The sequence below is a fragment of the Macaca nemestrina genome, chromosome X, assembly GCF_043159975.1.
Source record: "Macaca nemestrina isolate mMacNem1 chromosome X, mMacNem.hap1, whole genome shotgun sequence".
Lineage (NCBI taxonomy): Eukaryota > Metazoa > Chordata > Mammalia > Primates > Cercopithecidae > Macaca > Macaca nemestrina.
In genome coordinates this window covers 119,960,442-119,988,352 of record NC_092145.1, presented here as the reverse complement: position 1 = coordinate 119,988,352, position 27,911 = coordinate 119,960,442, and the positions used below count along the sequence as shown (strand labels likewise).

At 41.3% G+C, this 27,911-nt stretch overlaps 1 protein-coding gene across 1 annotated transcript; it reads left to right on the top strand.

Annotated features, from left to right (window-relative positions):
• Window positions 1-300: 300 nt before the first annotated feature.
• LOC105499913 (ATPase H+ transporting accessory protein 2) lies at window positions 301-26,571 on the top strand. The gene is made up of 9 exons (XM_011772786.2): window positions 301-469; window positions 8,366-8,496; window positions 10,620-10,751; window positions 17,185-17,280; window positions 17,462-17,599; window positions 18,612-18,665; window positions 19,519-19,668; window positions 20,689-20,808; window positions 25,495-26,571. The coding sequence occupies exons 1-9, from the start codon at window positions 433-435 to the stop codon at window positions 25,687-25,689; spliced, it is 1,053 nt and encodes a 350-aa protein (XP_011771088.1). The 5' UTR covers window positions 301-432; the 3' UTR covers window positions 25,690-26,571.
• The last annotated feature ends 1,340 nt before the right edge of the window (window positions 26,572-27,911 follow it).

Genomic DNA, 27,911 nt, shown 5'->3' with positions numbered 1-27,911 from the left:
ATCGCTCGAGACTGGCAGAAAGGTCTGCACTCGGGAGGCAGCCTCAACCCGTGGGCTCCGGGACTTCTCGACTGGCTCCATCACCCACTCTGACCACCCGCCCTACACCCCACCTGGTGACCAGTCATCCCCGATCGGGGGGCGGGACTGCCCGACTTTTCAATCGCTGCCTACCATTGGCAAAACTCTCCATCCGTTACTTTAAGCCCCGCCTATCAGACTGACGCTCCCCAAGTTACGTCTCTTCCGTAGGCCGCGACGTAGCTGGTGATTGGTGGAGAAAGCGGCAGCTGTCCCAGCGGACGCGACGAAGGGACGGGCCCCGGGAGTCTGGAAGAGTCCGAGCGCGTCGCCCCCTCACGCTGCGGTTGTCGCTCGTGTCCCGCCGGCTCGCTCCGTGTCGCCCTGCACTGCTGCGGCCGGCGCGGCACCATGGCTGTGTTTGTCGTGCTCCTGGCGTTGGTGGCGGGTGAGGAGCCGGGGGCGGGCAGGACGTGCCTGGGGAGGCCCTGCGCCGCGGAGCTTGGGGGTCCGGGGCGGCCGCGGGCGAGTGACTGCGAGGCAGGTGCCGCAGTGCGGTCCGTCAGCGGCGGCCTCGCCTCAGCCGCCTCCCTGTCAGCATCTTCTCCGGATCGGCGGTGGCGGCGCGGCCTCACGGGCCGCCGGGGCCGGGGCTGGGCTGCGTAGGGGACCCTTGAGCCGGCCTCCACCCTCCACTTTGAGGAAGGCGCGTCCGGCAGGCCTCTTCCGCCTGGAGAGGCCCTTCAGAGTACGGAGATACATTTCTCAATGAAGTGGGATTCATTGAGTCGCAGCCCGCTGCCGAAAAAGGGAAGGCAGACTTTTTAGCTGCCACGATATTTTTGCATTTGTACGGTGTCTTCATTTCTAGTGGTTGTCATCAGTAATTGCTGAAATCTCCTCCCCTCCCCTCCCTTATGTATATTTCAGGATACAAAAGTTGAGATGGAGTCATTATTTTTATATGATTATTTCTTAAGGCGAATACAAAGCACCTCTCAATGGTTTGTCACAGTTCCAAATTTTAAGGATTTGGAAACTAGGATGTGAGTCACATTTTTAGGGTCACATGTCAATACATGGTAGCTTTCTGAGTAGAACCTAGGTTCCTAAGCATTCAGCAAGAGGAGAAGAAATCAGCTAATACGTGGCCTCTTATTGCATATCATGTGGTAATGTATTTCATTTGACAGCAGTCCTTAGAAGTGGGTATCTTCTTCGTTTTGCAGGGTGATCAACCTAAATAAATTACCCAATGCTAAACAGGTAGTAGCAAAGCTGAATTTGATTTCAGATGAGGTGGTACCAGCGCATGGGCCTTTTCCATTATATATGTTGTGTTGCACAGGTAACGCTATTACTGTATGAGAATGTGAGAGTAATGGGGGCTGAGACTGGAGGCACACACAGTAGTGAACAAGAGGCCAAGTTGAGAACAGTTTGGAGGAATGGGTGCTCTGATCCTCAGTGTGTCAGTTTAAAACCTGTGGGAGGCCGGGCGCGGTGGCTCACGTCTGTAATCCCAGCACTTAGGGAGACTGAGGCAGGCGGATCACCTGAGGTCAGGAGTTTGAGACCAGCCTGGCCAACATGGCAAAACGCCATCTCTACTGCAAATACAAAAATTACCCGGGCGTGATGGGGCACGCCTGTAAATCCCAGCTACTCAGGAGGCTGAGGTACAGGAATCGCTTGACCCCGGGAGGCGGAGGTTGCAGTGAGCCGAGATCGCGCCACTGCACTCCAGCCTGAGCGACAGAGCCAGACTTTGTCTCAAAAGCAAAAACAAACAAACAGACAAACAAACCAAAAACCTATGTGAGGTGTTGGGAGGTCCTGCTTTTGGAATGGCGATTTAATTCTGCACCAGTATGCTCTTGAAATCTGCAGATCTCCTCTGTCCCTAGAGGTGCGGGGGTTTTTGTGTGTTAATGATAGTTACGTTGTATCCATGCCCCAAACATTTTCAAGTTTTTTGTTTCTTCTGTTTCTGGCTCCGGAAAGGTCATTCTGATCTACTGAGATACTTTGAGGGAATTAATTTTAATTCAGTTTTTGAAATTTTAAAAATATTCCCTTTGATCCTATGGTTTAACTGAACATCTATTGAGATTCCATGTTTTAATGTTTTGACTGATATTATTTTGATTCATTGAGGTGTAGGCTTTTTTGTTTTGGGTCTGAGATAAAATAATTGCTTCTGCACACGGTTTGAACATGCTTTCCTTACTAGCATAGCCGAGTTCATACAGAACAAGAACCTGATCCTGTCAGCTTCTGAATTGCTCAGTCTTGTCAGATGAGGCTCAATTATTATTTTCCACAATGACTAAATGTGATGTAATGGAAAATATCTTTAAGAGCTCTGACTTCTATATTCCAGGCAGAAACAAAAATAGAAATCCTTTAAAACAGTGTTGCCAAACTAGAGAGAGAACTAGGGACCTAGAGAGAGAGGAAGGGAACTAGGGTTTTGAATACCAAATCATGAGGAGTATTTGAAAAAATTCAGATATTTAGCCTGGAGAAGAATGGCCAAGGGTGAACACATGGAATTTGAAGTGATGTCATGTAGAAGAGGAGAGAGATAGGACCCATTAATTGATTCCATCCACCATTCATAGATGATCATAGCACAGTATAGTGGAGTTCCTAGAGGGAAGGACACTTATCGCAGACGGGGGAGGCTGAGAAAAATTTCCCATGGGAGGTGCCTCCCAGGGCTAATGTGTTGAAAAGTTGGGGTGGGAAGAAAAGGTATTTGAAACAGAACAGCATGTGTAAAAGCAGAGCGATGTGAGAGTAAAGGGGCAATTAGTTTGGTGGGGCTAAAATGTACAGCGATTAAGTTGGGGAGATCCCAGAAATAATGTTGATGAGGTTACTTGGGTGTTAATGCTTTGGGTTTTGCCTCAGAGTCTCTGGGCAGTGAGAGGAGGCATTTAAGCAGAAGGGTGAATAGTCAGATCTGTATTTTGAAGCAGTTATGGGAAAATCTGGATTGGAGAGTGGCATGACAAGGGTCATAAGGCAACCAATTCTAGCATACCTGGTGAGGGCCTGAAGAGTGTGGCCTGGACATCGAGGGAAAGGATTTGTGAGATAAGAAAGAAAGATGAAATTCAGTGGCTAATTAGCTGTGTTGCTGAGGAAGGATTTAAAGACAACTGATTCCAGCCACTGGTTGGAAGGTGGTATCATCCGTCAAGATAGAGAATACGGGAGAAGCGTGTGGAAAGGTGGTGAATTGGGTGTTTTTGGTGTTTGCAGCCTTAGGAGTAGTTGGGCTCAGCCTCAGAGAGATGTAGAATAGGAAAGTAATAAAAGTCAAGAATGGAGCCCTCAGATCTCCAAAGTGGAATATGCTAGGTGATCCATTTGGATGCCAGAAGAATGTACTAGAACTTCCATTTATATCTTTTTTGTTTTTGTTTTTGAGACAGAGTCTCACTCTGTCGCCCAGGCTGGAGTGCACTGGTGTGATCACAGCTCACTGCAGCCTCGACTACCCAGGCTCAAGCGATTCTCCCACCTCAGCCTCCCTAGTAGCTGGGACCGCAGGTGCATGCCACCATACCCAGCTAATTTTTTGTTTGTTTTTGTAGCGATGAGGTCTTGAACTCCTGGGCCCAAGTGATCCTCCTCCTCAGCCTCCCAAAGTGCTGGAATTACATGCAGGTGTGAGCCATCGCACCTGGCCTCTATCTATCTATCTGTCTATCTAGCGATCATTTTTTTTTTTTCTTTTTTGAGACAGTCTTGCTCTGTCACCCAGACTGAAGTGCAGTGGCACAATCTCGGCTCACTACAACCTCCGCCTCCTGGGTTCAAGTGATTCTTGTCCCTCAGCCTCCCAAGTAGCTGGGACTACTCTTGTTGCCCAGGCTGGAGTGCAATGGCACGATCTTGGCTCACCTCAAGCTCCACCTCCTGGGTTCAAGTGATTCTCCTGCCTCAGTCTTCCAAGTAGCTGGGATTACAGCCATGCGCCACCACGCCTGGCTAATTTTGTATTTTTTTAGTAGAGACGGGGTTTCTCCATGTTGGTCAGGCTGGTCTTGAACTCTCAACCTCAGGTGATCTGCCTCCTGAGTAGCTGGGACTACAGGCATGCACCACCACATCCAGCTAACTTGTGTATTTTTTTTGGTAGAGACGAGTTTCACTATGTTCGCCAGACTGGTCTCGAACTCCTGACCTCAAATGATCCACCCGCCTCAGCCTCCAAAAGTGCTGGGATTACAGGCATGAGCCACCACACCTGGCCTAATTTTTATATTTTCAGTGGAGATGGAGTTTCGTCATGATGGCCAGGCTGGTCTTGAACTCTTGACCTCAAGTGATCTGCCTGTCTCAGCCTCCCAAAGTGCTGGGATTACAGCTGTGAGCCATCATGCCTGGCCTATCTGTTTTTATCTTATCTCTTTTTAAGTAATAATGGTCAGGTATTTTGTAGACTGTCCCTCAATTTGGGTTTATCTGATGTTTTCTCATTATTAGATTGGGAAAAATATACACAGGTATCTCATCCTTTTTAAAATTTTTGTTTTTTTGTGCTTTGTAATATAGCACAAATCAAATACATAATCTATTACTATAGTAGAAGTGTATACTTTACATGGAGAGGATGAGAGGGACAGAGAGAAGAGAGAAAGGCTACTTTCCAATTTTGTGCTGATAGGGTTGAAATCTAAAAAGTTTGGCCGCCAGTGCTTTAAAGGGCAGGAAGGGAAAGAAACAGAGGAGAAGCAGTCAAAGGGATTGCAAGGAAAACCAGGGGCTGTGGCTGCATGAAGACCAAAGCAGGGGCTTTTCAAGGACAGAGTTGGTAGTATCAAATGCTTTGGTAAGTTAGATAAAATTAAGGGATGGAAATTGCCTTTTGAGTTTGGGGAGTCGTTTCAGTGGCATGGTGGGCTTGGAAGGTGTGGGCGGCCAGGTGCGGTGGCTCACGTCTGTAATCCCAGCACTTTGGGAGGCCAAGGCAGGCGGGTTGTTTGAGGTCAGGAGTTTGAGACCAGTCTGGCCAACAGAGTGAAACCCCGTCTCTACCAAAAAAATACACAAGTTAGCCACATGGGGTGATGCGTGCCCGTAGTCCCAGCCACTCAGGAGTCTGAGGCAGTGGAATCTCTTGAACCTGGGAGGTGGAGATTGCGGTGAGCTGAGATCCTTACCACTGCACTCCAACCTGGGTGACAGAGCAAGACCCTGTCTCAAAAAAAAAAAAAAAAAAAAAATTAAAAGTTTTGAAAAATTGTGTGGGTTAAGTAGTAAATGTAAAATGAAGTATAGAAGCAAACGGTGGTTGACTGCTCTTCCTGGATTCTTCCTCTGAAGGGGAGCAAGGCTGGTAGCTGGTGGAGACTGGTAGGACCAAAGGAGGTTTTTTTATGGTTTTAGTTATAGAATGGGAGTGCCCTGAGTTTATTTTTATGCTGAAGTGAAAGGGCCAGTGGAGAGGGAGAAAATTGGTGGTTTGAGGTGTGACTTCATTCATTCATTAACTCAACAAGTACTTATTGAGCAGCAATGTGTCGGGCTCTCTTCTCAGCCCTGGGGATAGTGTGTGAACAAGACTGCACTGAAATCCCCGCCTTCATGGAGCTTGTATTCTATAGGGGCCATCTTTTGATGGCTGTTACCATATAGCCACCTAGCTCCTGATATGTTGTCTGTCCTAGAAGAGTGGCTACTTAATAAACAGTGAAGGAGCGAAGGTCCCTGAGAAGGCTGAACACACGATTGTCTTCGACTGGAGGAGGGACATCCCTGCCCTCATGTCTGGAGGGAGAGGAGATATAGATAGGGGCTTGTGCAGATAAATTTGTGGTGGGGAGAGGAAGCAGGTAGCTCAAGAAATTCCTCTGTTTTCTCTGAAGCTGGAGATGAGGTTATCTGGTGAGACTGAGTCAGGGAGTGATAGCATAGGAAGTTGAAAGTTAGGAAGCCCATTTCAGTTCAGTACAAGGAAAAACTTTTCAAAGGATTAGAATGTTGGGAAAATGAAGCCAGTTGCTGGCAAATGTAGTTCGTATATTGAGGTGGTGTCCCCATCACTGGCAGTATTGAAATAGAGGAGGGGTGACTTTCTGCCAGGTATCCCTGAGACATGCTTATACTTACAATAAGCAGAAGTTTGGACAAATGACCTTTCTCTTTATAGGAGTCCCTGACTCTAGGTTTTCTAAAGCTCTGGGCTTCTAAAGGACTGTTGTACAAGCATGGAAGTTGAAACTACGAAGTTGGGGCAAAGTTATTTGGTATAGGTTTGCTGGAATTGAATGAGTAGGGCCATGTCTCAAAACAAGGGTATCTCCAAATCAAAATATGGTTTTTTAAATGTGTATGGTACCTGGGGCTGGGTGTGGTGGCTCACGCCTGTAATTCCAACACATAGGGAGGCCGAGGCGGGCTGATCACTTGAGGTCAGGAGTTTGAGACCAGCCTGGCTGATATGGTGAAACCCCGTCTCTACTAAAAATACAAAATTTAGCCGGGCATGATGGCACACACCTGTAATTCCAGTTACTCGGGAGGCTGAGGCAGGAGAATTGCTTGAACCTGGGAGGCGGAGGTTGCAGTGAGCCAATATTGTGCCACTGCACTCCAGCCTTGGCAACACTGCGAGACTCTGTCTCAAAACAAACAAACTAAATATGTGTATGGTTCTTGGGAAGCATAGGTCTCTTGGTTACTCATTTTTTTTAGTGTTTGCAGTACTACTACTTTAGTGAACCAAGATATCTATCAGTTACAAAAGACCATTCCATTCTGCTAAATTTTTTTGGTCTATCTTCAGCTAGAGCAGTTTGGAAGTTCCTGTTCTGACGGCTGTGCTGGATTGAAATTTGTAACACTATGTATCAGCACCATCCTGAAACCTTTTATTTACTGTCAATACTGCAACACCAAAACATTTACTGTTGCTTCCAACTTTATTTCCATACCCTGTTAGTGGTACTTTCCTTAGGTCAAGAGAATAACACTGATGCTTTACTAAAGTCTAATTTTCCCATACTAGATGTGGCTAACATTTGTTCTAGACTTAGAGCTAATTTTTTTCATAGGAATGCAAAATTTAAAAATCAGCCAGGCATGATGGCATGCACCTGTAGTCCTAGCTACTCAGAAGGCTGAAGCAGGAAGCTGAGGCAGGAAGATCCCTTGGGCCCTGGAGTTTGAGGCTGCAGTGAGTCACGCAGACTCAAACTCAGCTTGGGCGACACAGTCAGACCCTGTCTCTAAAAAAAAAGAACTAGGTAAAAATTTCATCCTTAAATGTAATCAACCAATCGTGTTCACTTTGGTTGCCCAAAGACTACAAAAAGCTCAGGGGCTCTGCCCTTAGGCCTGGCAGTGAAGCCGTTCCCAGGCAGAGTTTCTGTTTTCAGGGGTGCTCAGGATATGGAGAACAGTTCCTTTCAGTGACTGAAATTAGCTACTCGTCCCCGTGTAAGCTAGACATCACTAGGTTAATAGATAATGGATGAAGAGGCCAAATATGTCATCCTTGGCTGTGGAGGGCTTATAAAATAGTCCCTTTCTCATCTTTATCTTTTAATCCCCAAACCTTAGACTAGTTGACTTTATCATTACAGAATACCTTTTCTTACCTCTTGACATGTCAACTACAATTTCCTGGACTTTGTTTCTAAAGTCTGAAGTGTTTTTGTGTTTCTCCTTGTGACATGTATGCCCCATCCCCCCAACATTTGAGAGTCCTTATTTCACTAGGGTTGCCTGTGGGACATAAGGGAAGATGTTACCTATCCTAAGACATACTAACCTGCTAAAATCTTATAGTGAAATACTAGGAACTTGATGAATTTGTATTGTGTAGAGAGGATTGATGGTAGAAATAATTTAGAGATTTCAAGCTTTTCTTCCTTTTTAGTCTGTGCCTGGGCTTTGTTTTTTAAATTTTGGAGATATGCCACTGATTTCTAATTCCTGCCAAATTGCTACATGCCTCTATTAAGAGCCATCAGTAGGAAGGTGTCTATATCATTAGGAAACCCTGTTTTATAGTCGTACCTTTGTTGATCTCTTTTTGAGATTTTGTTTGTTTGTTTCTTGTTTTTATCAGGCAGTCCCTGAACCAGAATGGGTTCAGAGAGGCTCTGATAGTTGTACTTTTGTTCCAGCAGAATGTGTGGACTTAAATCCTTAGAGTGATACTTTGAAAAAGAATTTGTTATTGTTTAGGACTCAGCATTTTGGCCAGTCATAATTTAATATGTTAAGTCAGTGGTGAATGGGGAACATGTATTATATTTAATAATTGTCAAGGTAAATGATTTATGGTGTTGATAATTCATTTACTAATCTGTTTTCTTTTCAGGTGTTTTGGGGAACGAGTTTAGTATATTAAGATCACCGGGGTCTGTTGTTTTCCGAAATGGAAATTGGCCTATACCAGGAGAGCGGATCCCAGACGTGGCTGCATTGTCCATGGGCTTCTCTGTGAAAGAAGTATGTATATATTTTTTTAAATGTTTGGAGCTGCTTCTAAGAACATTTTTACTGATTTCTGCTAATAGCCCAAGAAAGCATCAAACAAATGTAGGTACATTTGGTACAGATTACAAAAGTTAAAAAGCTCATCTGGACCAGGCGCAGTGGCTCACGCCTGTAATCCCGGCATTCTAGTAGGCCAAGGTGGGAGGATCAGTTGAACCCAGGAATTTGAGACCAGCCTGGGCAACATAGTGAGACTCCCATCTCAATTAAAAATAAATGAATTAATTTTTAAAAAGCCCATTTGAGTTGGGAAGATTTTGGATAAGTGCTTCAAGCTTGGCTTCTGAAACAAATCATTAGAAATCATTAACTATATAATTGTTTATTCATTGTAGTGAAATTCTTTATATATTAGAGAATGCATCTGTCCTACTGCTAATAGGATATCTACTTTTTTTTTTTTTTTTTTCTTTTAGAATAGGCGATAGATTCACTATGAATGATAAAATATATATGCATTATGCCTGAGGTTAGGAAAATAGTGTAGTCAGTAGCCATGGGGCAGCCAAGGACCTTGGTTTCCTAGAATGAAGCTGTGACCTGTTGTAGTAATTGGTTGCTTATGTGATTGTAGGGGGTGGGAGGGTCTAGATCCAGTCAGTATGAGAGATCAGAAGCTAAGGGCTCAGAAGAAAGGAAATGCAGCTTGCTCTGTGCTATCATCTCCTTCTCTTTGTAAGTCTGCTGCTTTTGATGTGGTCTCTAGATATATATCATCAGTCACTGAAAGGAACTTTTCTCCAAATCCTGAGCACCCCTGAAAACAGAAACTCTGCCTGGGAACTGCTTCACTGCCAGGCCTAAGGGCAGAGCCCCTGAGCTTTTTGTAGTCTTTGGGCAACCAAAGTGAACACGATTGGTTGTTTACATTTAAGGATGAAATTTTTACCTAGTTCTTTTTTTTTAGAGACAGGGTCTGACTGTGTCGCCCAAGCTGAGTTTGAGTCTGCATGACTCACTGCAGCCTTAAACTCCAGGGCCCAAGTGATCTTCCTGCCTCAGCCTCCTGCCTCAGCCTTCTGAGTAGCTAGGACTACAGGTGCATGCCATCATGCCTGGCTGATTTTTAAATTTTTCATAGAGACAGGGTCTCACTATGTTGTCCAGGCTAGTAGGTCTTTAACTCCTGGCCTCAAGCAATCCTTTCTGCCTCAGCCTTCTAAAGTGCTAGATTACAGGCACGAGCCACCACACCCAGCCTGTACCTAATTCTTTTATTTGTTTTGTTTTGTTTGCAACAGGGTCCCGCTCTGTCACCCAAGCTAGAGTGCAGTGGCCTGATCTTGGCTCACTGCAACCTCCACCTCCTAGGTTCAAGAGATTCTCCCACCTCAGCCTCCCAAGTAGCTGGGACCACAGGTGCACAACACCATGCCCAGATCATTTTTATATTTTTTGTAGAGACAGGATTTTGCCATGTTGCCCAGGCTGGTCTTGAACTCCTGGGCACAAGGAATCTACCTGCTTCAGCCTCCCAAAGTGCTGAGATTATAGGCGTGAAGACCATACCCGACCATCTAGTTCTTTACAACCTTAAACTTGATTACAGATGGCTGTTAAAATAACTTTGAGAAAGAATTATTAGTAAACTAATGATAGTTACTTTTAGTAGGAATTGTTTTATTTATAAAGAGCTTAGTCTAAAGAGGATGTTTTAATGACCATCTTGCTATGTTGCTGTGAAAGATAAAAGTGATGCTGTATATAAGGGCAAAAAATGATGTGGGGGAAGAAAATTTCCGTAGCTACATGAAGAAAAGAATTATTTTGTGATCTGTTATTTGAAAGGTACCTCTGTTTTGTTTACTTGCTTGTTTTTTTCCACAAAAGGTGTGAGATAACTTACTATTAGACTTTGTTTCAAATCTGTAGAATTTTAAGAAAATGAAGAGGGTAGAAATCAGCATTCTTAATTAGGAGATTGCAGCGACTGCCACAAATAAAATGTTTACTTTCCCTGTGAATTTTCCTTGTCTGTCATCCCAGAACCCCTTAACTCTGCTTATTAGATGTTATTGGGGAGGTGGGTTCCTGAGTTGATAATTAAGCACCGTTTTGTGCTTTTCAATGTTTAGGACCTTTCTTGGCCAGGACTCGCAGTGGGTAACCTGTTTCATCGTCCTCGGGCTACTGTCATGGTGATGGTGAAGGGAGTGGACAAACTGGCTCTACCCCCAGGCAGTGTCATTTCGTACCCTTTGGAGAATGTGAGTATTTATTATAAAAAATTAAAGGGATGTGTTTTACATTTTCCCTTGTCAGCTGCCATTATGAATTGCATTCTAAACATACTTCTCTTATCTGTTTCTGATGCACGGTTTCTTTTGAAATTCTTTTACAAACACAATTTCTTTTTAAGAAAATTACATGATGATTGTAATTGATTGAGGCTTGGCTGTTCTCTGTGGATGAGAGTACTGTTTAAGATAAGAGATAGAGAAATTGCCCCACTCAGAATAGCCAGAGGCTCGAAAAAGAGAGCCACCAAAGGAGAAACCAGGTGGGGCGTGTATCCTGCTGCCATTTTCTTGGCCATTGTCTTGTCATCTTCCCTGCAGGATTTTACCTCTTTTTGTGTGTAAGGACACTGGAGGCTGCTTGCTGGCTCACTTACTCCTTCACTGGCCATTCAGGCAATGTGGGTGACTGTGCTGATCTGAGAGGCCCTCCTTCCATTATAAGCATAGAGAAGTGCTTGAAAGAATGTCACAAAAACATTTTTACTAGCATAAGTAAATTTGAATGCAAGAGGGGGCGATATACACAGGTGTTACATATGGATGGAAAACTCAGAAGCCATAGTGGTGAGCAGGAGCTGATGCTGAAACTGTGTTTCCTGCAGAAATCCAGGGACTAGAAAATGCTGTCAACTTGTTCTTGAAAAGAGGACTGGTAAAACTAGTAAAGCTGGCTTGCTGCCCTTGGCTGTTGGACCCAAAGAGTCCCCTGAGAGAAATTAGAATTAGAGTTATAGGCTTATGCTGTGTAGAGTGGTTCTTTCCAAATTCACATGACCTGCCCCATAGGGACACCTCCACAGCCAAGGGCTCCTTTGGTCAAATATGGAAGATGAGTGGAATTTACAAAGCACCTGAAGGAAAAAAAATGCCACGAGAAACTAGGTGCAACAAACAGAATTCATCTCCTTAGAACTACAGAGAATAGGCCAATTTCCAAGAGACCTAAAAATACATACATTAAAATTGTGAAAAAAAAAAAAAGGGCCAGACATGGTGGCTCACACCTGTAATCCCAGCACTTTGGGAGGCCAAGATGGGAGGATTGCTTGAGGCCAGGAGTTCGAGACCAGCTTGGTCAACATAGCAAGACCCTATCTCTGGGGAGGGGAGAAGAAGAAAGAAAGAGAAAAAATTTGTGAAAAAAAGGAAGGAACAGAAACTATGAGGGAGTTATAAGATATTTTTGATATATGGTGCTTTAGTTGATACTTCAAAATATTTCATAATTTGTATTGTGATTCTTTAACCCATGAGTTATGTAGAAGTATTTTTTCCAAATGCATGAGTTTTAAAAACATAATTTCTAATTTTTAAATTTCTAAGTTCACTGCATTGTAATACTGTGGTCTATGTGATGCTGAAGTTTTGGGAATTTTTTTTTTTTCAGACTTTCCTGTGGTCTAGTATAGATTATTTCCAAGCACAGATGGCATACTTAGAAAAAATTACTATGCACTAATCCACAAGGCAAATCTCAACAAACAATAAAGAATCAGTATCATATAAACTACCTTCTCTGACCACAATGCAGTTAAATCTGAAAATAATAATAAAACAATATCTTAAAAGGGTATTTGGAGCCCGACACCATGCCTCATGCCTGTAATCCCAACACTTTGAGAGGCCGAGGCGGGTGAATCACTTGAGGCCAGGAATCCGAGACCAACCTGGCCAACATGGCTAAACCCTGTCTCTACTGAAAATACAAAAATTAGCCAGGCGTGGTGGCACATGTCTGTAGTCCCAGCTACTTGGTGGCTGAGGCACGAGAATTACTTGAACCCAGGAGGTGGAGGTTGCAGTGAGCTGGGATTGCGCCACTGCACTCCAGCCTGGGTGACAGAGCGAGACTCTACCTGAAAAAAAAAAAAGAAAAAGCTATTTGGATCAACATTTCTCCTTTCCCCATCCACCTGTCTTCCCCAGCCTCTTCTAACCATCATTCTGCTCTCTACTTCTATGAGTTCAACTTACAAGTGAGGTCATGTAGTATTTGTCCTTCTATGCCTGGCTTATTTCACTTAACATAATGTCCTCCAGGTTTATCCATGTTGCAAATGACAGTTTCCCCCACTTTAAAGGCTATATAGTATTCCATTATGTTTATATACCACATTTTCTTCTGCCGAGACCAGCTGGGTTGGGGAGACCAGCGGTGCTAGAGGAATTAAAGACACACACACAGAAATATAGAGGTGTGAAGTGGGTAATCAGGGGTCTCACAGCCTTCAGAGCTGAGAGCCCCGAACAGAGATTTACCCACATATTTATTAACAGCAAACCAGTCATTAGTGTTGTTTCTATAGATATTAAATTAACTAAAAGTGTCCCTTATAGAAAATGAAGGATGGGCCGAATTAAAGGAATAGGTTGGGCTAGTTAACTGCAGCAGGAACATGCCCTTAAGACACAGATCGCTCATGCTATTGTTTGTGGTTTAAGAATGGCTTTAAGCGGTTTTCCGCCCTGGGCCGGCCAGGTGTTCCTTGCCCTCATTCCTGTAAACCAACAACCTTCCAGCTTGGGCGTTAGGGCCATTATGAACATGTCACAGTACTGCAGAGATTTTGTTTATAGCCAGTTTTGGGGCCAGTTTATGGCCAGATTTTGGGGGGCTTGTTCCCAACACACATTTTCTTCTTTCTGCTTTTTTCTTTTTTTTGAGACAGAATCTTGCTCTGTCGCTCAGGCTGGAGTGCAGTGGTGCGATATCATCTCACTGCAACTTCTGCCTCCTGAGTTCAAGGGATTCTGGTGCCTCAGCCTCCTGAGTAGCTGGGATTACAGGTGCACGCCACCACGTCCGGCTAATTTTTTGTATTTTTAGTAGAGATGAAGTTTCATCATGTTGGCCAGGCTGGTCTCAAACTCCTGAGTTCAGGTGATCCACCCACCTCAGCCTCCCAAAGTGCTGGAATTACAGGCATGAGCCACTGCATCCAGTTGCACATTTTCTTTTATCCATTCGTTTGATTATGGACACCGACGTTGCTTCCATCCATATTTTAGAAATTGTAAATAGTGCTGCAGTGAACATGGGAGTGCAGTTACCTCTTCAGCATACTGACTTCAATTGCTTTGGAAATATATACCCAGAAGTGGGCTTGCTGGATCATGCTTTAGTGATCTGTTGCACAGAATGGTGACTATATTAAATAATAATGCGGTGTATATTTCAAAACTGCTAAAGGAGTAGATTTTAGATACTTTTACCACAAAAAAAGATAAGTATGTGAGGTGATGGATTTGTTCATTAGCCTGATTTAATCAGTCCACTTTGTAAACTTATGACAAAACATGACATTGTACCCCATAAATATATACAGTTACTGTTTGTCAGTTAAAAATAAAATGAAAAGTATTTGGAAATAGTAACAAACAAAAGATACGACTCCTCAGATTTAAAGCATATGGAACATCCAGTAGGCAAAAGCCAGATCCACACCTGGATACAGTGAAATTGAAGAGTCATCAAAGAAATGGAAAGTCTTAAAAGCTATCAGGGAGAAAAAAGACACTGTCATTACAAAGGAATGAGAGTAGAAGGAAAGCAAGGAAAATGCAGTGATTGTGTAGTATGAGCTAAGTTGAGTATTATTTACATTGTCATAATAATAAAATGATACTGATCCAGTGAAAATTTTGATGTAACTGTTGGGAGAGTGGGGAGATAGAAACAGAAGTGGAGCGCATGGATGGCTCAGGGGGTGGGGCAGTGTGGTTGGTGATGTGAGAGAGCTAAAGCCTCGTTTTCTATAATGGGTAGTAAATAGACAAGGCCTGAAATTGAAAAATCAGGAGATTTAATTTAAGTGTCTTATTTAGAGATGGTAAAAACAAAAAAAGTCAACAAGAAAAGATAGTTGGAATAGATGCACTCCTAAATAATTCATGGGTTGAGGAGGAGATCACTGGAACTTTCTAAATTATTTGGAACTGAGTAACAATGAATGTACCATTTATTTACAAAATTGGGAGGTGCAGCTAACGTGGTAAGAAAAGAGAAGTTTATAGCCTTAAATTCATGTTTTAGACAATTTAGCTTGTCTAAGAATGGAAATTAATGAGCTAAAGAAAGCAGAAGAACTTCAGAGTAAATACACATAAAGTAGAAGGAAGGGAACAATACAGATCAAAAGGCAGATTATTTCACAGGGAGCATTTAAGTTGTTTATTATGTGATTTCTGTGAAAATCATTGCAGAAGATTTTCTTCAAAATAAATATGTAAAAATCCAAAATGCCATTTTGAGATTTTTATTAGCATGTAATCCAAAAATAAAGATTTAACAACAGACTAGCCTCATTTTACATGAGAAGAAGCTGTGCTGTGCAAGGAGCTCATTTTATTGTTTGGCCCTGGTTGGCTGCTCAATACTTTTCCTAGCAGAAGATGGTAAATGAGAGAAAAGATTCAGGGGCAAACCCCACAAAACATAAAAATCAGAGTATCTTAGAATTCCATTTAACGTAGCTTCCATTTGATTAGCTAGCTGTTTTAGTTAGAATTTCAAGTCATACAGGTACAGAAATATGAGAAGAGATATGCATCTCCTTATAATACAGTGAGAGAAAACCATCATTCGTTATTATAAGCAACCAAGCTTTTTACTTTTTGAGCTTAGCTGCCTATATAATTATTTATTTTCCTTCATTGGTGTTCATCTGATTCATGAGCTGCTTCAATTTGATCTCTATGGACATGGTACCTAATCTTCAACTTTCCTGAACCAAGCGCCATTTCACTAAGTGAAGTGAGGCTGGAAAGTTTGCATGATTTACTCATGTATTCCCCTCACAGCCTGAGGAGGTAAACTGTATGATTGCTAAAGGAAAGCACCTCTAGCTGATTCAGGGCGGCTGCTAACAGTATGCTTTTGCAACTTTGAACTCTCTTCCCCCTCTTCACTTACTCATTAACTCATTTTAAGAGAATTTGGGGAAGAGTTAATAAGCATCTTGAGTAAGAGAAAAAAATTATTTCATTTCACAGAATCATAAAATTGATCACTTAATATTGATGTTGGGGCCGGGCGTGGTGGCTCATGCCTGTAATCCCAGCACTTTGAGAGGTCAAGGCAGGCAGATCACATGAGGCTAGGAGTTTGAGACTAGCCTGGCCAACTTGGTGAAACCCCATCTCTACTAAAAATACAAAAATTAGCCAGGTGTGGTGGTGCATGCCTGTAATCCCAGCTACTCAGGAGGCTGAGGCAGGAGAATCACTTGTACCTGGGAGGCGGAGGCTGCAGTGAGCCGAGATCACGCCACTGTACTCCAGCCTGGGCGACAGAGCAAGACTCTGTCTCAAAATAAATAAATAAATAAATAAAAAATAAGTGATGCTGGGATTTTATCAGTAAGACATAATCACATTGATTTCTGCCTGTACCACATTAGCGTTACTTTGCTACTTGTAAACATGAATCTTTAAGTAGTAAGGGAACTACTGAACGAAAGATCAACGTAAGAAATCTCCATTAAAACAAAAACATGACTGTATTCCTTGTTTTAATACAGTAATACTGGGAATGAAATAATTTTTTGAGGGGAAAAATAACTAATTTATTTTTTAAAATCATGTAGTGCAAAACAAATCTAATGGAAATAGAAGTCAGAATTTTCATTACCCTTGAGGGTGGAGGTAGTACTTCGAGGGCACTGATAGTGTTCTGTGTCGGTCTGGCTGTGCTACCTGAGTGCATGCATTTGTAAACATTTGTTGAGCTGTTACCCCAAGATTTGTATACTATATTATATGTATTTTGCACTTTAATAAAAAAATTGAAGAAAAAAAGTAGGTCTTATCACAATTGGTTATTTCAATCTAATAATATCAACATGTCCTAAGATAAAGGCTTCAAAAACCTTGTGACATACTTAACATGTTATCCAAGAGTCTTTAGGCTATCTGAAGACAAATGTTAAATCTCATTAAACATTTTTAAAATTTTGAAATGAAAGATGAATTCCATTTTTATTTCAATTAAATTCAATACTCAGATTCCTCTAACCTTCTCTTAAATGCAAGTTAAATACTTTATTGTGGGATACGCATTAATCGTGGCACATTTAGTCAATATTGAAACCAAATGCCTTGCTACTTCAAATACATGAATGATCACCAGAAAATGGTTTGTGCTAGATATAGTGTTGTGTCCATCAGGTTTAAGTTATTTTCCTCTGAGGCACATTGGGAGACACAGACTCGGCCTACCAGGGGGCTGTTTAATCTTCTGTGCCCTCAAAAGAGCTTGTTTGGAAATGATTTTGGGTTTCTAAATTTCCATAGAAAGTGCTGGAAAAAAGTTTAAGCCTTCTTTTTAAATACCATTCAGATGAATGATTTTTCTTCCCACTTTGGTTCACATAATAATTGCGTTCTTACTCTTAAATTTCAGGCAGTTCCTTTTAGTCTTGACAGTGTTGCAAATTCCATTCACTCCTTATTTTCTGAGGAAACTCCTGTTGTTTTGCAGTTGGCTCCCAGTGAGGAAGTAAGTGATAATGTTTTTATTTAAGACATTTTAAAAAATAAGCTTTTATTATTTGGAAATTATGAAATGTATTTTATTATGAAAATTTAAAACTAATTCATGAACAATGTTGTCATACCTCTGTGTATTGGAACTAATCTGTAGAATGTGAGCAACTTAAAATTTTCTATTCTTCTTACAGAGAGTGTATATGGTAGGGAAGGCAAACTCAGTGTTTGAAGACCTTTCAGTCACCTTACGCCAGCTCCGTAATCGCCTATTTCAAGAAAACTCTGTTTTCAGTTCACTCCCCCTCAATTCTCTGAGTAGGAACAATGAAGTAAGTGCAGTTATTCAATGAATATATGAATATCATTAATTTCCCTCTTTTTGAAAAATAGAGACAGGGTCTCACTCTGTTGAGTCCAGGCGAACTCCTGGCCTCAAGCAGTCCTGTCTCGGCCTCCCAAAGTGCTGGGATCACAGGCATGAGCCACTGCGTCTGGCCCTCCCATTCCTTATACTACTTGAAATTTTGGAAATTTTGATATTTTAGAAAATGAAAAATTGTGCACATTTACTGCTGGGGTAGATTCTTCTTTAATGTAATTTTCTTATGACTCTCATGAATAAACTGATCCTTTTTTGTGAGGGGAGCTATGGTAAATAACATCACATTTTAGCATGAGGGTTGCCACCTAGTAATTCAAACAAGCCAGAGGTCATAGATCTACTTGGTGACTGGTGGAGCTGTGTGGATCTGGTAACTTGGGAGCCATTGTTCACTGCTTCTGCTGATGTGCTGCCACATTTTTCTCATTCATTCTGGATATTGCAGTGGAGGGAGCCACCTCTGCTTTTGACTCCTGTCCTTCAGCTTCTCCATCTGCTCATGCACCCTCTTAACCATGTGGCATGCCACTTTTGTGGTGGCCTCCCCTCTTTAGTTGCTGTGGATGACCAGGGCCATCATCTTTTATTCTCTGATGTGGAAACTATTCAAGGGAAGTAAGCAAACTGGGCCAATGGTAGGATCTCATTGCAGAGTGCCAGGATATCCCGATGCTTTGAAGGAAAACCACTGGAGAACTTGAATGCTTTATCATGGTTTTGTCAAAAATATAGCTATTGAGTGGCGGTCACTGTACTAGGGAATGGCCATCACCTTTTTGTTAGGAAATAATGTTTTATGTGCATTTTCAATTGAAGCAAACATACCAAATGGAAGATAATTATATAAATTCACTTATATCATCAACATTTGTAATATCCCATGCCTTACTTGATAAATGGCAAATAAAGATCTCTGGTGCACATTTAAAAGAATGCTCTTTTTTTTGGGCTCTCTGAAGGTTGACCTGCTCTTTCTTTCTGAACTGCAAGTGCTACATGATATTTCAAGCTTGGTAAGTAGGCTGCTCTGATTTTTCAGTTCCATTTATTTTGGTTTCTAGAGAATCCTTGAATGATAGTAAAAGCAGTTGAAAAGTTTGATTAAGTATGCCTTAGATTTATGATCCCATGAAAATTGAAAACTTAGTGGCAGTATTGGGAATTTTGAATATATCCATGTTATAGTCAAATTATTTTGCATTTCTGCTTTTTAGGGAGAGACAGCATATCTTCCAAGAACACAAGCCTGGGCGTAAGAACACCCTGGCCATAGTCCTAACTTGGCTGTTGATTTCTTGTCAGACTTAATTCCTATCTATATCTTTGGGCCTAAAATAGAAATAATAGTTTGGACTAATAATGCTGTCAGTCAAGTCAAGAAGGGACAAAATCCGTCTGAAGGGTATTTTTTTGGTGAATGATTTTTTAAAAATCATCCTTGTTACTGAAATAGAAATTCTTACCTGTTTGTTGTCTTCTGAGGTTGTTTTCCAAACTTTTTCAACAGGTGTTGGTTTGGGGAGTCTGGAAGTGTAGTGCATTCCTGGGATCAAACTGGTCCAGCCATCTGTTCTTTCATACCAAGGCCCATACCTGAGTTTTTAAAACTGAGGAATTTTGTTGAAAGCTTTTATTAAATATCCAAGGAGTCTTGTACTGCTCCTAAACATGAGATTCGTGTTGGATTTATCAGAAACGCTTATTCAAACCAGTTTCTTTTGCCACCATTTTAGACTATTTGCATGCTGTAGTACACTGGTATGGTTTAGTTTAGCCTAGTTTGGGCATAAAACTTTAACTGGCTGTGTTTGACATCTTTCATCTTACTTTATCCACTACCTTTTTTTGTTTGTTTGTTCTCCTAAGCTGTCTCGTCATAAGCATCTAGCCAAGGATCATTCTCCTGATTTGTATTCACTGGAGCTGGCAGGTTTGGATGAAATTGGGAAGCGTTACGGGGAAGACTCTGAACAATTCAGAGATGCTTCTAAGATCCTTGTTGACGCTTTGCAAAAGGTAAATATCAATGAGACATGAGAGGCTGGAGTATGACCATTTCACTTTTAGCCTCTTAATAGAAAAATCTGCTGTTTCAAACACTGTTGACTGAGCTCTTACTTGCCTTCTTTGGGGTTCCTCTAATTATATTGGCCAAGGATGGAGTAGGGTCAAAAATGTATATTGATATATTTCTTCCTAATGCTAGAAAGAACAGCATTAGGAAAAGTTATCTCACACAAAGCTTTACAAAATTTTTGTGGTAAAATGTATATAACATAAAATTACCATTTTAACCATTTTTAATTGTCCAGTTTAGTGTTATTAAGTACCAGTACATTCACATGTTGTACAACCATCACTATCTTTTATTTCTAGAACTTTTTCATCTTCCCCAACTGAAACTCTGTACCGCTTAAACACTATGAGATAACTGAAGTAGAACACCCAGCACAGTACCAGACACTTAGTAGATGCATAATAAATGCTAGTTCCCCTCTGCCCTTGAAGTTCTTCACCTGCATCCTTTCAGTGAGGCTTCACATTTTAATTTTTATAGATGTTTGTGATTAACCAGAGACCACTTAGGAAGATTTCTTCATTTCTCTTTCCAACTTTCCCTCCTCCAATTTATATGCTGACAAATTCAGTCTCTTAATTTTATTCTGAACATTTGAATATATGTTAAAGCTCAACACTTTTCTGTATAGTTGAGCATAATCAAAACCTTTAATACTTGCTTATTTTAAGATGTAGTATATTTCATGAGCCAGGAGGTAAGTGTACATTGTTCTTGTAGCTGCACAAAAGCTTTAAAAATCATTTTAATAAGTATGTGTTTGACTCATTGCATAAAATGATAAGTAGTGAGGTAATGCATATGTTAATTAGCCAATGTGTACTTAAGCCATTTCACAATGTGTACATATTTCAAAACAATATGTTGATGTGATAAATATATATGATTTTAATTTGTTAATTAAAAATGAGAAAAGTACATATTTGAGATTCCCAATAACGTTAATAACTAACTTTCAGTTTGCAGATGACATGTACAATCTTTATGGTGGGAATGCAGTGGTAGAGTTAGTCACTGTCAAGTCATTTGACACCTCCCTTGTTAGGAAGACAAGGACTATCCTTGAGGCAAAACAAGCGGTGAGTATATTTTGAGATCCTGCTTTAAAACTGTAAAATTAACTTTTTATAAAAACAAAAACATACAAAGTCCTATATAACCTATGGGTGACATGAATGAGCAGTCAGTAAATCTGAAAAACAATTTCAGTTAAAACATAAGCTTCTTGTTCACATACGTATGTGTGTTTTGCCAGTGATAATCAATTCTTTGGGGTTATAATCAGATAATGCAAGAATTTTAGGGATCAAAGTAAATCTGTCCAAGATTATAATTCAAATATCAGTACACACAAGGAGACATCAGAAGTTAATGTGGCGCCAGGTGCAGTGGCGCACACCTGTGATCGCAGCTCCTCAGGAGGCCGAGGTGGGAGGATTGCTTTAGCTTGGGAGGAGTTTGAGGCCAGTCTGAGCAAACATAGCAAGACCCTGTTTTGAAAAAAAAAAAAAGAAGTGAATGTGTGCGGGAGTGGTGTGGTGCCCACATCCTATGGGCTCTGCTTTTCTAGCAGGCACATTGTCTTTGTGGCATAGTCCCTTACTTGCTGAGATCCTCTGTGTATACCTCTTTATGATTTTGATTTACTTCAACAGTTTTTTGGGTATGGATCTTGCTTCGAGTTTAAGCATTTAGAGGGTCAAGATTAAGCATTACCATGGTTGCTGGCCATGGTAAAACACATACCTGTGTGTGTGTATATGTATGTGCACATTTACATACATACATATATACTTACAGCTGCAGCAGAACCTAGGGAGGGTGATGAGAAAGAGTAGTGTAGATACTCCCTAACATCCTACGGTCGAGAACATTGCTTAGGGCTGGCTGCATCACTTGCAGCAGATAGATATCCAGTCAGTCACATACACCTCCACTTCAGAACCATTTGCAGCCCCCACCTTGCTCAGTTTTACTGACCTCAGTGTGGGACTTGGAGTCAGAAGGTTGAAGCCAGTGCCTGTTTCAGATAGTCTAGCGATTACTGGTTTGAGATTGTTTCTTTCTAAATTAAATTGGGGATGGAAGGACTCTGTTTCAGACAGCATGTCAGTCTAGACAACCACCCCAAATTTTCCACCATACAACATCTAGAAATGCTGGATAAAAATAAAGACCTTTTAAAAAGTACATAGTTTGGGCCGGGTGCGGTGGCTCACGCCTGTTATCCCAGCACTTTGGGAGGCTGAGGCGGGCAGGACACCTGAGGTCAGGAGTTCTAGACCAGCCTGGGCAACATGGTGAAACAAACCCTGTCTCTACTAAAAATACAAAAATTAGCCGGGTGTGGTGGCGGGCACCTGTAATCCCAGCTAGTTGGAAGACTGAGGCAGGAGAATCGCTTGTACCCAGCAGGCGGAGGTTGCAGTGAGCCGAGATTGCACCACTGCACTCTAGCCTGGGAGACACAGCGAGACTCCATCTCAAATTAAAAAAAAAAAAAGAAAAAAGAAATTATAAAAATAAAAAGTACGTAGTTCAGCTCATAAGAAAGGGAAATTCTCTTACAGAGTAAATAAAGAGGAGGCTGGGCGCAGTGGCTCCCGCCTGTAATCCCAGCACTTTGGGAGGCTGAGGCCGGCAGATCATGAGGTTAGGAGTTTGAGACCAGCCTGGCCAACATGGTGAAACCCCGTCTCTACTTAAAATACACAAAATTAGCCGGGCGTGGTGGCGCATACCTGTAGTCCCAGCTACTTAGGAGTCTGAGGCAGACAAATCACTTGAACCCGGGAGGCGGAGGTTGCAGTGAGCCGAGATTGTGCCACTGTACTCCAGCCTGGGTGACAGAGTGAGACTCCGTCTCAAAAAAAAAAAAAAAAAAAAAAAAGAGGAACCCGAATGTGGTAAGCAGGCTGCCCTAAGGATATTTGCCAGCTAGGTCACCAAGAGTCCTTTCGTGCCTTGTGTGTTGGGGATGGGAATGGACACCTCCAGATAAAGCTGGGGACCCTGACCCTGAAATAGCTGTGCCCTCAGTGAGAGGGCAGACTGGAAATTTTTGCCCACCAGCAAAGGCAAGCAGAAAGGCACCTGGGCTCTGGGTGGTGAGCACATGTGTTGAGAGTGGGGATGCCTCCGAGATAATTCTTTTTTTTTTTGGAGATAGGATCTTACTCTGTCACCTAGACTGGAGTGCAGTAGCACAATCTCAGCTTACCACAACCTCCACCTCCCAGGTTCAAGTGATTCTCCTGCCTCAGCCTCCCGAGTAGCTGGAATCACAGGCGTGCACCACCATGCCTGGCTAATTTTTGTAATTTTAGTAGAGATGGGGTTTCACCATGTTGGCCAGGCTGGTCTTGAACTCCTGGCCTCAAGTGATCTGTTCACCTCAGCCTCCAAAGTGCTGGGATTACAGGTGTGTTACCTTGCCCAGCCTATGAGATTTCTTTTTAGGGTGATAGAAATGTTCTAGAATTAGATTGTGGCGATGACTATGAAACCACTAAAATTCCTTGACTTGTACACTTAAAATGGGTAGGAAAAAGAATCTGTTTATCAAAAAAAAAAAAAAAAGGAAAGAAACAAAGAGGTCTTCATGGGCATGAAATCCTTTAATGTTTGCCTCAGCTCTGAGCTCCCCGCAGGTAAATATGCATGTCTGTGTACCCATTCTCTCCTACAGTTGAAATCACTCTCTTCCATTAGTTTAAGGAGACAGTTGGGAGTTTAAGGAACATTTACTGAGTACTCACAACGTGCCAGGTGCTGGGGCTGTAGGGACAAATAGATCTCAGTTACATTTTCTTTTTCATTCTTACTGCCAGGCACCCTGCCCCCATTTCTCCCACCTCATTTGGCTGCTGCCTCCTAACTTGTCTGGACTCATCTGTCTCTCTCTGTCCCAGCTGGCTCCTCCCAAATCCATCCAACACATTGTTATCAAAGTTATCTTTTTTTCTTTTCTTTTTTTGAGACAGGGTCTCGCCCTGTCCCAGGCCGGAGTGCAGTGGCACAATCATAGCTCATTGTAGCCTCAAACTCCTGGGCTCAGGTGATCCACCTGCCTCAGCCTCCTGAGTAGCCAGTTCTATAGGCTTGAGCCACCACACTCAGCTAATTTTTTATTTTAATGTTATCTTTTTAAGACAAACCTGATCATGTCACTCACTTTCTGCCTAAAGCTTGTCAATGACTCCTTATTGCCCAGAGGCTCATGTCAGATTTTCTGTAGCTTCCCTGCTTCTAGCTTCATCTCCTGCTGTGTTCCTACTTTTAAAATTCTCTAGCCAGAATGAATATTTCCCAAACTGTGCCTTTGTCAGAATGAATTCAGTTTCCCAAACAATGTTTTTACATAGCTCTGTATTTTAAAAAAAGTGTTAAGTAGATCATACATACATAAGTATATAACATATTTAATACTAGTTATTTAAATAATAAAAATAATAACACTTTATAGCTCCATTTTCACATGGCTATAAAGAACTACCTGACACTTGGTAATTTATAAAGGAAACAGGTTTACTTGACTCACAGTTCCACATGGCTGGGAGGCCTCAGGAAACTTGCAATCATGGCAGAAGGGGAAAGGGAGGCAGGCACCTTTTTCACAAGGTGGCAAAAGAGAAAGTGCCACACTTTTAAACCATCAGATCTCATGAGAACTCACTATCATGAGAACAGTATGGGAGAAACTGCCCCCATGATCCAATCACCTCCCACCAGGTCCCTCTCTCGACACGTGGGGATTACAAATCAAGATGAGATTTGGGTGGGGACACAGAACCAAACCATATCAATAGCTTAAGAGAATGCTTGCTTCTTTGAAGCTCCCTATTTTCTCCCTCTACCCTCCCTCATCCAGAGGTAACTGCTGTCCTGGATATCATGTTAATCCCTTGCTTTTCTTTACAGATTGACTGCATATGTATTTGTCCTTAAACAGTGTTGTTTGGTTTTGCCTGTATTTGAATTTTATATAAATGGAATCATACTACATGTATTTTTCTGTGTTCTTTGTTCAGTATTCTTTTTAAGATTCACTCAGGCGGACAAATGTAGCTGTAGTTCAGTCATTTTACTGTTACATATTCTGCTGTAGGGATATACCACAATTATCCATTCTGTTGATGACTTTTTTTTTTTTTTTGAGACAGAGTTTTGTTCTTGTTGCCCAGGCTGGAGTGCAATGGCACGGTCTTGGCTCACTGCAACCTCCACCTGCCGGGTTCAAGCAATTCTCCTGCCTCAGCCTCCTGAGTAGCTGGGATTACAGGCACCTGCCATGCCTGGCTAATTTCATATTTTTAGTAGAGACGGGATTTCACCATGTTGGCCAGGCTGGTCTGGAACTCCTGACCTCAGGTGATCTGCCCGCCTTGGCCTCCCAAAGTACTGAGATTCCAGGCGTGAGCCACTGTGCCCAGCCTTTTTGATGATATTCTTATACATGTCTCTTGATACACATATAGAAATTTTCCCTAGCGTATGGACTTACTGGATCACAGGATATGCACACCTTCAACTTTATTAGGTATTGTCAAAATTTCCCAAGCATTTGGACTGGTTTATACTTCCACCATCAGTGCAAGTGTCTTGTCCACGAAGGCGCTCCTTCTTGCTTCCTCTTAGTATAAGTAGCTGTTATGCCACTTATGAAGAAATGTTTGTTAGACAAATGAATCACAGCCACTAGACTGGGATAATTTCCTATCTTAAAACTCTTCCCTCTTGATTTTTCTTTCTTTTCTATATTGTAGAAGAACCCAGCAAGTCCCTATAACCTTGCATATAAGTATAATTTTGAGTATTCTGTGGTTTTCAACATGGTACTTTGGATAATGATCGCCTTGGCCTTGGCTGTGATTATCACCTCTTACAATATTTGGAACATGGATCCTGGATATGATAGCATCATTTATAGGATGACAAACCAGAAGATTCGAATGGATTGAACGTTCCCTGTGCCAGAATTAGAAAAGAGCGTTGGAAATTGGCTGTTTTGTTAAAATATGTCTTTTGGTGTGCTTTAAAGTAGATAGTATACTTTACACTTACAAAAAAAAATCAAATTTTGTTCTCTATTTTGTGTGTGCCTGTGATGTTTTTCTAGAGTGAATTATAGTATTGATGTGAGTCCCACTGTGGTATAGATTCCATAATATGCTTGAATACTATGATATAGCTATTTAATAACATGATTTCATTATGTTTAATGAATTTGGAAATATGTACTGAAAGAAATGTAAAACATTTAAAATAGCTCATGTTATTATGGAAAAAAGTGCACTGAATTTATTAGATAAACTTATGAATGCTTAACTTCTTTACACAGCATAGGTGAAAATCATATTTGGGCTATTGTATACTATGAATGATTTGTAAATGTCTTAATTTGATGTAAATAACTCTGAAACGGGAAAAGGTTTTTAACTTAGAGTGGCCCTAAAATATGGATGTGCTTATATAATCACTTAGTTTTGGAACTGTATCTGAGTGACAGAGGACAGCTGTTTTTTAACCCTCTTCTGCAAGTTTGTTGACCTACATGGTCTAGTATGGATACTAAAAATACTACATTGATCTAAGAAGAAACTAGCCTTGTGGAGTATACAGATGCTTTTCATTATACACACAAAAATCCCCAAGGGGCATTTTGAGGCATGAATATAAAACATTTTTATTTCAGCAACTTTTCCCCCTATGTAAGTTACTGTGGTTTGTGGTACAACTTCATTCTATAGAATATTAAGTGGAAGTGGGTGAATTCTACTTTTTATGTTGGAGTGGACCAATGTCTATCAAGAGTGACAAATAAAGTTAATAATGATTCCAAATTTGTGTCATTGTAGTACTAAATCTATTTTATATTGTAAAAACCTAACAAAATAGGCTTTTCTTTCATCAGGATTGGCTGTTTTGTTGTACAGATGATTTCATGCTGTTTCTTTTACATTTGTTTATTCTCACTGCCTCTTGAGATTTAGTACTAATGTAAGGAAGGCATTTTAATTACCATTCTTGTTACTGAATTTATATAAAATATATGAGAAGTTCATACTTTATGTAGGAAAGGGTTACATTTTTCTGTAGCTTTTTTTTTTTTTTTTTAAATTAAAAACATTTTAGAGACCAGTCTTGCTATGTTGCCAGGCCGAACTCCTGGCCTCCAGTGATCCTCCCACCTCAGCCTCCCCAGTAGCTGGGATTACAGGTGTGCACCACTGCACCCAGCTCTGTAGCGTTTTTAAAAATGAATAAGCAACTAATTGGTTAGAATATGAAGGACTGTTTCAGATAAAGGTTTAAGGTAACAATTTGTTTTCTTTTTCAAAAAACAGAATCTTTAACTTCATAATTATATAGCAAGATTATTTTAGTACGAGCATTGTAGCCCTGACCCTGGGATCCTTCCTTGTATTTAGTATTAGCTGTTTCTGCATCTTCTTTGCAAAGATCATCAAATCATTTATAAATAGCATTGAGTTTGGCAGGTTTGAGAAGGTAGGGTATATTTAGTTGTCACTTACTGCAAGATGCCCTTGACAATTACAGTTTCAAACCTCCATAGAGTGGAGGAAATGTTGGTTTTCTTTTTGCCTCTCATTGAAGTATAAATAATTGTAGGGAAACTGATACTCAGCTTCACAGGGAAGAAAAACTGCGTTGTTCTAAAATCACTCTTCCATCCCTACTTCCTACCGGAGTGATGGGGGTGAGGGTTTTTCAGCTGTTTATCACCAAAACAGTTCCCACTCTGACCCCATGGAACGCAACACGGCCTAAGTGTAGGAAGCAGGAACCTATCATGCTGCAGGGTGGTTAGAATCCACTTGTCTTTCACAACTTTCTTATATAAACATTGCCAGAGATGTTAGATTGTTATGATTATGAAGTAAACCAATGCCTTTGTAATTTAAAACTGATGAGACTTTTAAGTTCTAAGGGAAGAAAAAAAAATTAATTACATGACAGCACTAATCCGTATAGGGTAAATGGCATCAGCATCCTTCTATCTATGTTAGGCAGAGAGCAATTCATTAAAATAAATGTTCTGCCAAGATTATTATACCTGTTGCTGATGATTTGCTCTTAAATTAAGTCTAATTTGTTCAGGAACATAAATCACAGTGTCGATTTGTGTGAGAGGCAGAAAAGGCAGACTCATGGCAGATGA